At 33.8% G+C, this 13,373-nt stretch overlaps 1 protein-coding gene across 1 annotated transcript in view; it reads right to left on the minus strand.

Moving 5' to 3' along the window:
- The window catches only part of SI (sucrase-isomaltase), a gene marked incomplete at its 5' end in the record, with an annotated part of 99,725 nt that overhangs the window by 2,682 nt on the left and 83,670 nt on the right, over positions 1 to 13,373 (minus strand). Inside the window, 7 exons of the mRNA XM_082654363.1 lie at positions 1,230 to 1,394; positions 1,632 to 1,681; positions 5,526 to 5,614; positions 8,328 to 8,452; positions 9,056 to 9,112; positions 9,196 to 9,280; positions 11,091 to 11,239. Of these exons, the coding sequence (XP_082510489.1) occupies positions 1,230 to 1,394; positions 1,632 to 1,681; positions 5,526 to 5,614; positions 8,328 to 8,452; positions 9,056 to 9,112; positions 9,196 to 9,280; positions 11,091 to 11,239 (720 nt within the window). The remainder of the gene's footprint in view (positions 1 to 1,229; positions 1,395 to 1,631; positions 1,682 to 5,525; positions 5,615 to 8,327; positions 8,453 to 9,055; positions 9,113 to 9,195; positions 9,281 to 11,090; positions 11,240 to 13,373) is intronic.

The following is a 13,373-nucleotide window of genomic DNA, read 5'->3' on the forward strand; positions in this document are numbered from 1 at the left end:
GAAATAGAAGTATTTTAATGCCAAAGTAGTAATTAAGAAATAGTTGCATATTAAAGGTGAAATTCTGATTGCCTACAGAACAGCAATAACAATAGGATAGATGCTAAATTTCAACTGGAAGAAATGGCTTCTCAGGTGCTGTTCAACTCTTACATCTTGTACAATTTATGAAAACCTAAAATTATGCCCAAGATACAGTTACTATTTTTTTAAGTTGTAGTCAGACAAACAACTAGCTATTTTGTAAGTTAAATTCATCCAAAGTGTTTAGTTGATAAAAAGCTAGTTGTTTTTATTCAACTTTAAACACAAACAGGTATGTGTACACACAGTCAAAGTTTTAGCAGTGCAGATGTAGCCCTAAACTTGGATCAAAGACTTTAAACAGTTAGCTGGCTTCTAGAATATATGTTCTTTGAAATCTACTTTCACAGAATTTAAGACTAGAAGGAGTTTAAGAGGTTGTTTACTTGCATATTCTTACTTAACTGTAAGGAAAAAGAAGTCCTGAAATTATTTATTCAACATAAAAAGCTCGTTACTAGCAGCAAAGGGATTTTAACATAAGAATCCTGACTCCTTTGTGTAAATCATATGCTCACACAGCTCTATGTCAAATTATTCATAGATGCTAATAGACAGTTCTATTAATTTTGCAAGGATTTTCAAGTATATTTTATTTAAGATATATTAAATGTTCAAATGTGAACATTTTGGTTTTGAAAGGTATTAGCTTTTTTTTTTTTTTTTTGCAGTACACTGGCCTCTCACTCTTGTGGCCTCTCCCGTTGCGGAGCACAGGCTCCGGACGCGCAGGCTCAGTGGCCATGGCTCAGGGGCCCAGCCGCCCCGCAGCATGTGGGATCCTCCAGGACCGAGGCACGAACCCCTGTCCCCTGCATCAGCAGGCGGACTCTCAACCACCATGCCACCAGGGAAGCCCCAAGTATTAGGTTTTGAGGGATGAAAATGATTTAAAGATTTAATGCAAATTTAACTTTGCTTTGATTATATCAGAACAATTATAAAATAGATGCCCTTAGGTTGATTTATATGTTACCAAGGATGATAATATGGAAATAGATATGGATGTTTAATGAAAATAAATAAATAAGGAAGCAATAGTTGACCCATAATTATGTTTCTTTAGGGCTAAGAAATACAAGACATTCATGTAGACGTTTTGAATAGCTCCATTTAAAAAGGAAACGTCTTCTTACATCACTTACCTCCAGGTCTGGGTTTTCAAAGTTAACAGACTCTTTATTTCCATTATATATGAGATTAACCTCACTAACGGGAGTCTTTTCTTTCCCCCATATATGGATGTATCCAAGCCGCATTTCATTTTTGCTTATGTAACCATTTTTCAGTATAGTGCTTGTTAAGATGGTCTATAAAGACAAAGAAAAAGAAATTAAACCCTTCATCTAGCAAAAGCAATTAAATCTTTAAAAAGCATATATCTGTTAACCAAAATGTATCTCATAGTATAGCAAATTGTTTATTCATATATTTGAAAAGAGGTATGTTATATAATATATATAAAATATGTAAATATAAAATACAGCATAAAACTTCAAATATTATTTAACACAATTGCAAATAAATGATCTGTAGTGACTACATACCTTGTTTAAATTAAATTGTACAAAGAAATATAGGTCTCTTTCATAGGTGTCTATAGAGAAAAAAAAAAAAGAGTAATGTATTTATATTTCCAAAGAAGAGCAATAGTAAATACTAGTACTGTATATTTTGCTTTTCTTTCACAGTAAAAGGGTACCAAATACCATCAATGTATATTTAATCTTCTCTAAGTTTATATATCTTATTTGAACACAGTCCAAGGAGCACTGAAATATGAAGGATGAGTCACCAGAGAGGGTACTAGATGGATGGGTAAGTTGGTGTGTGCCTGTTTGTATGTAGGAGAGTAACACTAACGCAGTGGCACATGTAAAATCACCTTCACACAGCTCTGGGAGGGTGGAAGAAGTGTAAGAATAAAGAGAATTGGGTGTGAGAGTCGTGGACACCTACTGGCCACCTCAGTGACTGACAATAAAATAATATTATAAAGAAAAGAGAACATGATGGTAACTTATCCTAGTGTCATTTGAGAAAAATATTCAATTGTGAGAGATTATTTCAGGTCAACTGAAATCAAACTGATAAAACACAGGCTTTATACCCAGCTCTTTAAATAAGATGTAATCTTGCCAAATTTAAAATCAGTTTAAAAAATAATCTTAGAACTAAAATTTATTATTTAGTATTTGTTATTCTAAGTACTTTATCACAATGCTGTAAGAGATATGTATTATTATTACATGTATTAAAATACATGTATTAAAATACATGGCCAAAAGTGAAACAACTAATTATTATCAAGTCTAGACTTATGTCCAGTTTTCTCTGACTTATATGATTGTGTCATATGTAAAACCAAACAAACGTGTAAGACAAAAAGGCAAAGGTAGAGTCAAATGCATGACTAAAACAAGTATTAGGATAACACTGAAAAAGCAACAAATTTTAATTCTCTTTTCCACTTATGCATGCCAGGATTATATTCATTAATTCTCGGGAAAAAATTGCTTAATTTGAGACTAATTGTGCCTATATTAAAATTAAATGATATTCTGCCCCAAACTTTCTCTGTATATATTAATGTATACATCGCTTATTTAATATACATTTTGAGGCAAAATTTTTAGTCTTAATTTTAAATATATAATTATAGCTTAAGTTTTTAAGAGCAATTTTAAAAGTACAAATCAATGAGATAAAAGAAAACAAAAGTGAAGCTATTAAGAGGATATGAACGGTTTAGCTGTTTTGCTGTTTTCAATGAATAAGAGAAAGATAGCACATATGAACTTAGTCCAGAGTAGACATATGTCTATTTCACTAAAATGAGTAGGACAAATTAATATTTTACTAAGCTACAATTTCATTAGGTAGAACAGTCAAAATTTACTTAATGTATACACATTTCAAAATAAGTTTATTTTGCTTTATTTTTTTTTGAGAAAAAAATATGTCTACAAATAATAGTGATTGGGACAGAGTAAAGGGAGCAAGTAGGTGATTAAATAGTTAATTCCAGTAGGTGATTGTAAGTAAAGGAAAAAAACCTGTAAGTTAGTGATCACTCAAGAGAGTAGGTTTGCTTAACCACAAAATCAAGCAGGCTTGCTTAGCAACAAAACCATACAGCATAAGCATGAGACATGCCCCAAAACAATAAAACAATGGTGGAATGAGACCCACATCCTGCCCAGTGAGGTCAGTAAGTTAATGATTCCTAGGACATGCTTTTCTGACCACACTAAAACAAAAATATAAGGAAAAGGTGACATTATACTGAAACCTGAGATGATTTACCATATTTTAGTATATGTTACCGCCTTTTTGCTCATTTCCATTGTGCCATGACAGTCCCGGTTTGACCATGTAGGGACCAGAAAACTTCCCAGCCCCATGAAGGAAGCTTGACATCTATTCAAGAATGAGGAAGAAGGTGGTCTTCTCCCCCTCCCCATTTTTCCTTTGATTATAAAACTGTAGCCCACTAAGTTCTCTGTGTGGCACCCTCTTGCCTGCCTGCTTGTAAACCTCACAAGCATCCTATTCTAATGAATCATTTCTTATCTATCACTTTGCCTCTCGTTTAATACTTTCTGTGCTGAGACATAAAGAACTGGAGCTCCTTGGAGCCCACCAAGACGTATTTCTAAGATTTCAATAGTATTCCGTAAATTTTAAATGTACTTAAAAAAGGAAATCATTTAGATATCATCTAGTTTATCGAGTAGATTGGCAAGCTTGCTGTGAGAGAAGACTTCTTTGGAGATTCTGATCTAATAAATCCAGAGACTCCAAGCATTTGTTATGTATTGTTTTTGCTGTTCACTCAAGGAATTTCAGGGGATTAGTTGAGATCTTTATACTTAATTATAACAAATATACTGAGATTGTGAAATAGAACCAAAAAAGTAGATGTAATGGGCCAGAACAATTTTGTATGCTTTCATGAAGAGAACAGAGAGAAATATATGAATTATGTTCAGTTACTTTCCAGTGATAAAACAAAAAATCTGCCATGAAACTTCCATAGGGTAAAGGTTATACCAAGTTCTTTCATCTGCTATCTTAGTTTGATAGAAAGAGCTGGAAAAAAAAAATTCTAAGAGAAGCTTTGTCCCCATTACTGTTAAAACGGATTAACTAATTTGTTAGAGAGTAAGATTCAAATATCCCAAGACAAGCATGCAAATTATGTATAACTCAACTTTGCATCCCTGGGAAATTGTAGGCAAATTCAAAGTGCCTCTTGCCGGGCCCAGTGAGGCAGAAAGGTTGCAAACTTTTTAGAACCTCCCTTAATGTATTAATGAAGTTCAGGGCTCTGAAAACATATGATTTTAACTAATAGCAGTTGAGTTCTTCACCTTCTAAATCACAAAATACTAGGAAGAGGTAATTTTGTTTTTGAGTCTTGCTTATTATCATATGATTCTTATATCACTTTCTGATATGCTTTACTCACTAATAAATTCCTATTTATTATGTTTGCAGAATATTAACTATGATTTACCTGAAAAGATGAAAGATGTCTTTGCTATTAATGAAAAATCTCTCATCTATGGATAATTTATTTAAATTGCAGTGAACTGCCCTATAGCTCCACACAGATGTTAGTTTTTAAAACAAAGATTTGTGTCAAGAGAATGCTCAGAAGTCCCATCTAGCAGAGCTGGCACTACTAATGGCAGTCAGTAAACCTAATCCTCTAACAGTGTTTATTTAACAGCATAATAATGACCTGGGGGCATTTTACTCAAAGGCAGATTCCTGGGCCTCTCCCCAGATTAATGGAATTTAGATGGGTCCCAGAATATGCATTCTTTACAAACTATCCCAGGTAGCAGAACACGCACTGCTAAAAGTTTAGTAGTTCAGTCTGATTTTGAGGAGTAGCCATGGAGTAAACAAAGATTTAAGTTTAAATCTTTAAGCTTTTCATGTAAAAAACTGCTGAATATTAAAACAAAAACAAAACAAAAGCTATAGCCATAAAGCACAGAGAACAAGTTTGAGTTTTGTTTCTGAACTCTCATGTTTTAGAGGCATCCTTTGTGCATCAATATGTGCGCATGGGAACATGGATTTTCAGCTCAGTTGACCTCACACAAACTGAGTGCCTATTATGTGAACAGCACTGGGCTAACTTCTGGGACTACAAAGATGATCAATATATCAGCCCTGCCCACACAAAACTCTTAGCCATCTAGACACTGATCACAGGGATTAAATATATTTAGGATAAGAAGAAAGTCTTTAAATATGTAGAAGTCTATTTTTTAAGTTGATTCAACTATTTATTAAACTCTTTTAGCTTTGAATAATATTATTGGCTTTTTATTCAGCTTCCAAAGTACAATAATAGGTAACAAAAAAGTAATGTGAGATAATATGTATGTTACCAGTTATATTTATCTCCTAAATGGAATACTTACCTATAGTCTCTCCATCATCCCAAAAGAGAGATCCTTGTGCCATCTGATTATCATCTGCAGCAACAATGAGCTTCATGTAATTTTTTCGACTATAAGAAAGAAATACAATTTTACCAAGGTTTATAGGGTAGCACATTTCTTGTTATGATATGACATCCATGTAAGTGTCCAAAGGAACACAGACTGTTTTAGGCAAAGAAAATAAAAGGATTTTCCTTTTTTAATGAGTTAATGGAAATTATATAAACCATAAAATCCTTCATATTTAATAGAAAATATCATGCATTTCTTTTTTTTTTTTTTGCGGTACGTGGGCCTCCCACTGCTGCGGCTTCTCCTGTCGCAGAGCACAGGCTCCGGACGCGCAGGCCCAGCGGCCATGGCTCATGGGCCCAGCCGCTCCGCGGCATGTGGGATCTTCCCAGACCGGGGCACGAACCCGCGTCCCCTGCATCGGCAGGCGGACCCTCAACCACTGCGCCACCAGGGAAGCCCGTATCATGCATTTCTTTGACATCAAGGATTCACCTACTGTAACAAATCAGAAGTGGCCTCATTTATAATTAAAACCATATTAAGTTTATTGATATATTTATTTATTCTTCTCTCTGATAATACTGTCATTGACCATTAAACATAAAGCTGTTTCAATAGCATGTTTTAATCTCATATGACTTATGCTTTCCTCACATTTACATATATAAATCACTTGATTATCATTGGCAATTGTTAATAAGAATGTGAAGAGTAGCCAGAATTGCAAGTCTTTTCCTTGGATTGGACAGTACTTCCGAAGCTTGTGCCTACCATAGGCCTATCTATGAACTAAATATCTGCTTCCATGCTCAGTATGCAAACTTGGTTTGACAGCCTCATATTGCTATGGAAGGATTTCTCAGACAAATTATGCTTAGCTATCTGCCTTTTCCAATCACAAGTGTTGAAGGTTATACTGCTATGGAAGTCTTCTAAAATATCCAGAATATCTAGAGTTCAAATCTCCACAGCAACTTTATATTTTCCATGTACAGATATTGGCATGTCTTAACATGCATGTATATATGCATTTCAATTCATAGTCACTGAGGTAAAAGATAAGTAGATCTTATTAGAAATATTAAAATCTGATTTAACGCACAATTTCCTAACGTACTTAAAATAAGATTAAAAGAGTTTCACAAATTTCATTCTACCTTGTATATACAGTTGACCAATGAACAATGTGTATCCAAGTATCCACAGTTCCTCTGCATCCACAGATTCGACCGACCAAGGACTGAGCAGTACTGTACTATTTACTATTGAAAAATATCCATGTAAAAGTGGACCCATGTGATTCAAACTCATGCTGTTCAAAGGTCCACGGTATACCTAAACCCAATATCCTATTTACTTTACCCACTTACACACACACACACACACACACACACACACACACACACACACACACAGAGAACACCCAGAATGGCCTCTCTACTTGGCTCTCATAACATAAGGATTCCTCAAGGCACAACTTATGAATGGTCTCCTCCATGAAACTCTCATTTCTCAGGTATAATCATTTTTCTCCTCTTCAACTGACATCAGGGTAAAATATTGATAGAAATGGATCTGGGTAGCTCCAGAAGCTAGAAAGAGTCTACTCATGCCAACTGGGGCTGTCAGCATGTAGATCACCACAAGAGTGAGTACAGCCTGAGATGAGAAGAGGAACAGAACTGAGTCCTCTAGAATCTGAATGTTTAAGCCAGGAATTTAGTCAGGGGAAATAGACTCTATGACTGGTCTCAGAAATTTGCTCTTACATCAGTCACAGGAGACAGAATGGACCCATGATCCATGGAAATAGGACATGTTGTTGACTGTGAAGGAGAGAATATCACATAAGGGGTCTTAGCAGATGATCAGTTATAGATGATAATGGATAGAAAATCTGAGTTACCTTTCATTGTTAAATGGGACAAGGTTGCTACAAATAGGTCTGGTTCTTCTGCAGACAGCAGAGGACTTAAATAGCGTGAAGGAGTAGTGATCTTGTCAATGGATATCTACATTTCATAGACTAAAGTGGGTCTGGGTATGTGTCACAGGACTGATGGAGGTAGAAAAGGGGGAGCGGAAAAGATGGAAGGAAAGAGAAGCCCTCTGAGCCATGTTTGCTTAAAGCTCACAGAAAAGTTCACTTAAAAAACATATTTTCATAAAGTAAATAATATTTCTTTCCAAATAGACTCAGAAAAAATGATGAGGTCTCACGTGAGACTGGCATTTAAAATACAAGACATCCGTTTATCAATACCTTTGCATGTTTACACAGAGGACATTAAGTTTCCACTGGTATTTTGGTTGGGGAAACATTCTATCATGTTGGAGGACAATTTTCCATGAGTTTCTCAAGTTTCTACATATTTTGCATACAGGAGCAATGACAGTTTTTCTGCCTTCAAAGCAAAGAATGGATGCTTTTGCTTACAGCCTATTATAAAAGATTGAGTTTCCAAAGTGTTGCCTTCCTTAGCTGTGACATAAGCCTCCTGAGTGGGCAGTATCCACCTAGGCCACTTGATGTCACCCATATGAGACTTGGGGGACAGGGGCAACTGGAGCAAACATGAAGCTCATATTTCTTGCTATGCCAAGAGTAAGAAAGACCTTTGTCTCAGACCCAGAATCCATGAAACTGTGGCAGGCTAACCTGTAAGCTTGGAAGTAGGATAAAATCTCAGACCTTTCCCGGTTCTTGACAATTCTAGCATGCTCTCTCTCAAAATCTAATCTGAGTTCTGTGAACACTTCACTTACCTGTAAAATGTGTTTTGAGCAGCCTCTTGACAAGGTAGAATATAACCACCACGGACATGTAGATTTATTTCATATAAAGGAGCTGCAAATGTATGAAATTTTTCTCTGACACCAATATCTTTGCCCTGGAAATGACAGCGTTGGACAAAAGAACAAAACAATAAGAAGCAGAATCACCAGCAATATTGGTACTTGAGGGGGCACATTTATAGAATCAAATAATATACTTTTTAATTTAAAAAATAATAAAACCACAAACATTTATTCAGGAGCTCATGTTGTTAAAGCATGTACTTATTCCTTAGTTTATTGATAGCTTTGAAAGTAATTTACCATCGCTTGTTTTTGTGGTGCTCACATGAAGAAAATATATGGTTCTTGATGGGTCACAAAAGTTATTTTTGATTTGTCATATACATTATTCTTTAAAGGACTGTATTACTTTTAATGATCTTTCTGCATACCTAATAAAGGGCAATGACCTTTTTGTGTATACTGTATAATTTCCACGTTTATTTGGTAAAATAAATCAATGACTACATAAGAAACTATGGCAGAATAAATTAACTCTTTCACTGTTGGTTAATTTGATTCTGATATAATTAGCAAGAAATATCTTGCACTTTTTAAGTGGAAAGGAAAACAAGTACGTTGTTAATAAAAAGGCTATAACTAAGTTGTTACCCATTTCTGTTTAGTCAATCCCCCAGAATTCCTTAACTACTTACTGTATGGTAATCAAACCACCGAGCATTAGGGACATAGCCTTCTACAGTGTCAGCGTACTAGAATTTAAAGATATAGTCATTAAAAACATATAAACCATGGAAAAATTATCTTGTGAACAAAAATATGTTGTAGGACTTACAGCTTCCAATACAGGGGTAACCATAAATGCTGGACCCCACAGGAACTGTTTGAATATATCCCAGGTTGGCTTTTCATTAAAGAACCTGGACAAAATATTTACAAAATTAAATCAAAGAAATTTATCTCTTCTGAATACCATAAAATAATTATTAAAATCACATTTTGCAGTATGGACTTTTGTGGATTGAAATGAAAATCAAAACATAAAAAATCAAAAACAATTTTATCACTTGGAATTCAGTGTGCAGTGTACAATACTTCATAAGTAAATCTAGACCATGAATAAACCTTCCAACAAAGCACAGAGTTGCCATGGATGTGTAAGACCGAGTGAGAAATCTCCTTTGAAGAGAACTCACATAAATTCAAATATTAACTTTGTCTAGTAGAAGATCAACAAACCAGGAAGCAAGAATTATAAACACTCTGGAAGAAAAGTGTGAGACAAATGTGTTTTAAGAATCTTAATTTGGTAACTTTAAAAAGAGTTTGCACATCCTATGTAAATTAAGCTAACTGAATAGTGAATTTATAAATCCTTAAATGTTCTTCCATTTGTTAATATTTTTCTGAGTTTGAGATATAAATGGCTGAAAAAACAAAATCTGCTTTTTATAGTTTGAGAATTGCAACTATTAAATGTCCACATTTTTTCTTTAATTGAAATGGAAGTATACATTTTTAATTTTTGTTCTTTTGTTTGTGTTTTGTTTTACTCTAAACTGAGATTAATGCTAAATTGGACTGCTGGGTTCTTCCTCTATGTACTTCCTATGGGAACAAAAACCCAGAAGTTCTCAGCAGGACAAGAGTCTGCATAGTTAATAATAATGTTTCTGGCTGGGGATTCAGACCAGTGCTGATACTCCAGCTCTTCTGGAAAGTTAACAGGGAGAAGACAAAGAGGAAAATTCTAGAAATAAAAGAGGAAAGAGTTTAATAAAATGTTACCAGAAATAAAGAAGGGATTACGGTAATAAATTACTAGAGGATAATTTGAACCTAGGAAGTATTTTTTTTCCCTTTTTTTTGGAAAGTTGGATATTTTATTATTAGAACAGAAGGCATATTGATCTACTTATTCTTTTGGTAATTTTATCTTGGCTACTACTGTTTAATTTGAGTAAATATTCGCTGTTTATTTTTTACTGATTTATCAATGGTGAAATCTAACAAATCACCCCAATCAATTACTCTGGTAATATAGGGCACACAAGAAGCTAAGTATATCATGATTATTTCAAGGGTTTTTTTGTATTTATGGTTGAATGTGTGTGGGTTTTTTTTTGTAACATCCATAAGAAATTGCTTGTATTTGCCTTAAAAATAGAACAGGCTAAAATTTTTGCAACTATACTCCATAGAATAGAATTTCAATATTTGGTCATATATCAGTTTGAGCTTCAAGGAGTAAATCCAAAACAATTGTCACAGAGAATGGTAGAACTGTTCTAGGGTACCCAATTAGAACACCTCTAGGAGGAGTTGGATGGTCTTCTTAGTCAGGCATTTGTATATGGTGGATTTACTTAACTGCTGTAAACTTCAATTAAGTCAACCATAATTTAGAGATATTACTTATTTCCAAGACCTTTTGTAAACACTCAATGTAATAAGGTATGTAAATTCTCTCAAACAATACCTGGTATACAATAGTTATTCCTAAGAATTATTACTTTTTAAAAACTGATTGTGTTTCATTTTTAATGGCATATATTAGTCTGTTTATTAGTAGATTTATTTATGTAAATGCTTATTAACCCAAAATGTACACTTAAATAACAATGAAAAAGTTTTCAATTTAAAATGTTTTATATGGCAGTATAACTGATTACTAAGTAAATTAAATGAAAGCTATCTCTCTCTGTGATAGGAAAAAAAAATTGTGCTTACTCATGCAAAAGGGGTCTGATAACAGTGCCACCATGAGCATGAATTTCATGCATCTGTGTATAGAAATAGGGCAATAAAGTGTATCTAATATTTAGAATATTCCTTGACATTTCAGAAAAAGTTGCATTCCAGGAAGCAGGATGTTTTCTCTGAAACAAAGCAAAATGAAAGTGTCATAAGCTGTTGTCCTTGTTTAAATCATAATTTTCAAATACATATTTGAAGAATAAAAAATAAGGCATAATTTAATTCACTGTCATGTGCTACATCACAAAAACCTTATGGAATAGTTATTTCTATCTCATACAGTGGAAAGAGAAAGCATAACTAATATTTTAATAAGAAAATGCAAATTAAGTCCATGGCTTGATTTCATTTAGGTGAACATATGTAAAGAGCAGTTCACATTTGAATAGGTGACAAACACATTGTCAACTGTGGTGATGCTCAGTGTAGGGTGAAAAGTCTAGGAGAGAAACAGAATGCTATATATAAGTGCATTGAAATAAACAGACATGCAGAGCCCATCATGGTGACCCTGCACATTGTGTGTTCTCATGAGAAATGAATAAGTTATGGTACTAAAGAATTAATAGTATAGGAGGAAGAGGGGATCTAATTAATGTTGGATAAAAAAGAACATGCCCATGTCTGCTCTGGAATATACTCCCCAGGTAAAAAGACTAAAATTGACACTGGAAAGATAAAAGCTTCTAAAAAATGTTATTGCACTTAGTGGCTAAAAAAATAATAAGTAGAGTGATTAGTATTTTACATTCTAATTTATACCAAGGGAAAAAACAAGGCTGCTACATAACTCCAGGGGGCAACACTTGCAATGTTTTCTTGTTGTTATCAATAGGAGCAGAGCCCCTAAGAGTGGTATCATATCTATGAAGATTCCAACTTTTCTAGATTTAAGTAGTAAGAACGTTTGAATGATGACCCATTGCTATCACTGGTACATGTAGTGTTAGAATAGGCAAAACCTTGAAAGTGCAATGGTCCAAGAAATATTAAGCAATATATCAATATGATCCTACTGTTACTAGCTTCAAAGTCAAGTTAGAAAAGGCAAAGATCATATCTGTTGCATACTGACTTTGTTGATGTTATTTCAGTTTTAACATGATAAAACACAAGCATTTAATTCTAAACCATGCATTTCTAAATTCAATTATATTACCTCATAATTAAACTTAAGTTGAGTTCTGTAGATTTTTATTCAGAAGTACTTCGTCAGTCTTTCCCTCTCCCATTTCATCTTCTCAAAAGCTCCAGCCACATTCACATCTTGGAGTCTTTCACCTGTTCCCCAGAACTGGAATTCTCCCCCATATATATAAATTTGTTGCTTTCCTCAACTCAAGTCTCTGCTCTAATGCTAATGTCGCTTCATCCAAGAGGACCACCTTGAGAATCCCTTCTAAAACAGAACACCCACAAATCTCTATCATTTTAGCTTACTCTAGTTTTCCCTCATACGATTTATTTGTACCTGCTGTTTTATATATATATATATATACATATATATATATATATATATATAATTGTCTATTATCTGTTATCTCTATCATTCCTGCATTATATAAAGTATTAGGGCAGGGATTTTGTAAATATTAAATAATAGATTTTCAATGAATTCTTGTTGAATGAATCCCTGTTCAGGATTTTATTGATTCATGCCTTACTCTCCCAACAATACAGCTTTCTGAATTTCATTACTGACATAAAGTTTTCCTGCTAAAATATTCCTATGCCATCAAGTTGTCTCTATTGCCCAACTTTCAAATTTTTCCAAAATGTGGTCTCATACTGCCTTCTAACTTTGTATAGATTTTCATTTTTATTTTTCATTTTCTAATATAAATTCTCCCTTCTATTCTGACAAAAAATTTCTCAGGGTGACATGAAGAATTCAAAACTCATGATGAGCTCTACCATTCGGTTACTATGGCTAGAACCCATCCTTAAAAGACCAGCTCTGTCTACAATTCTTCCATGAGGTGCATTTTGATAATTTATCTTTCTTCTATATGTCTTCACTGAAAGTATAACAAAATTTAGCACTTACTTATATATTGCTTGCAATTGTTTATACTTTTTCATAATTTTTATTATTGTCTCCAAAAGTTCTTCCAGTTTAGTAAAGTATATAGTAAAGTAAACAGTGTCACCACTCAGAAATTAGTTTCCATGATTCTCTTTTCCTTTTATTTTTTTCTGTTTCTCAACTCATTTTTAAAACATTTGCTTTTTAAATCTGCCCATTTCGGGCATTGA

This window comes from Grampus griseus, assembly GCF_964374135.1.
Source record: "Grampus griseus genome assembly, chromosome: 5".
Classification (NCBI taxonomy): domain Eukaryota; kingdom Metazoa; phylum Chordata; class Mammalia; order Artiodactyla; family Delphinidae; genus Grampus; species Grampus griseus.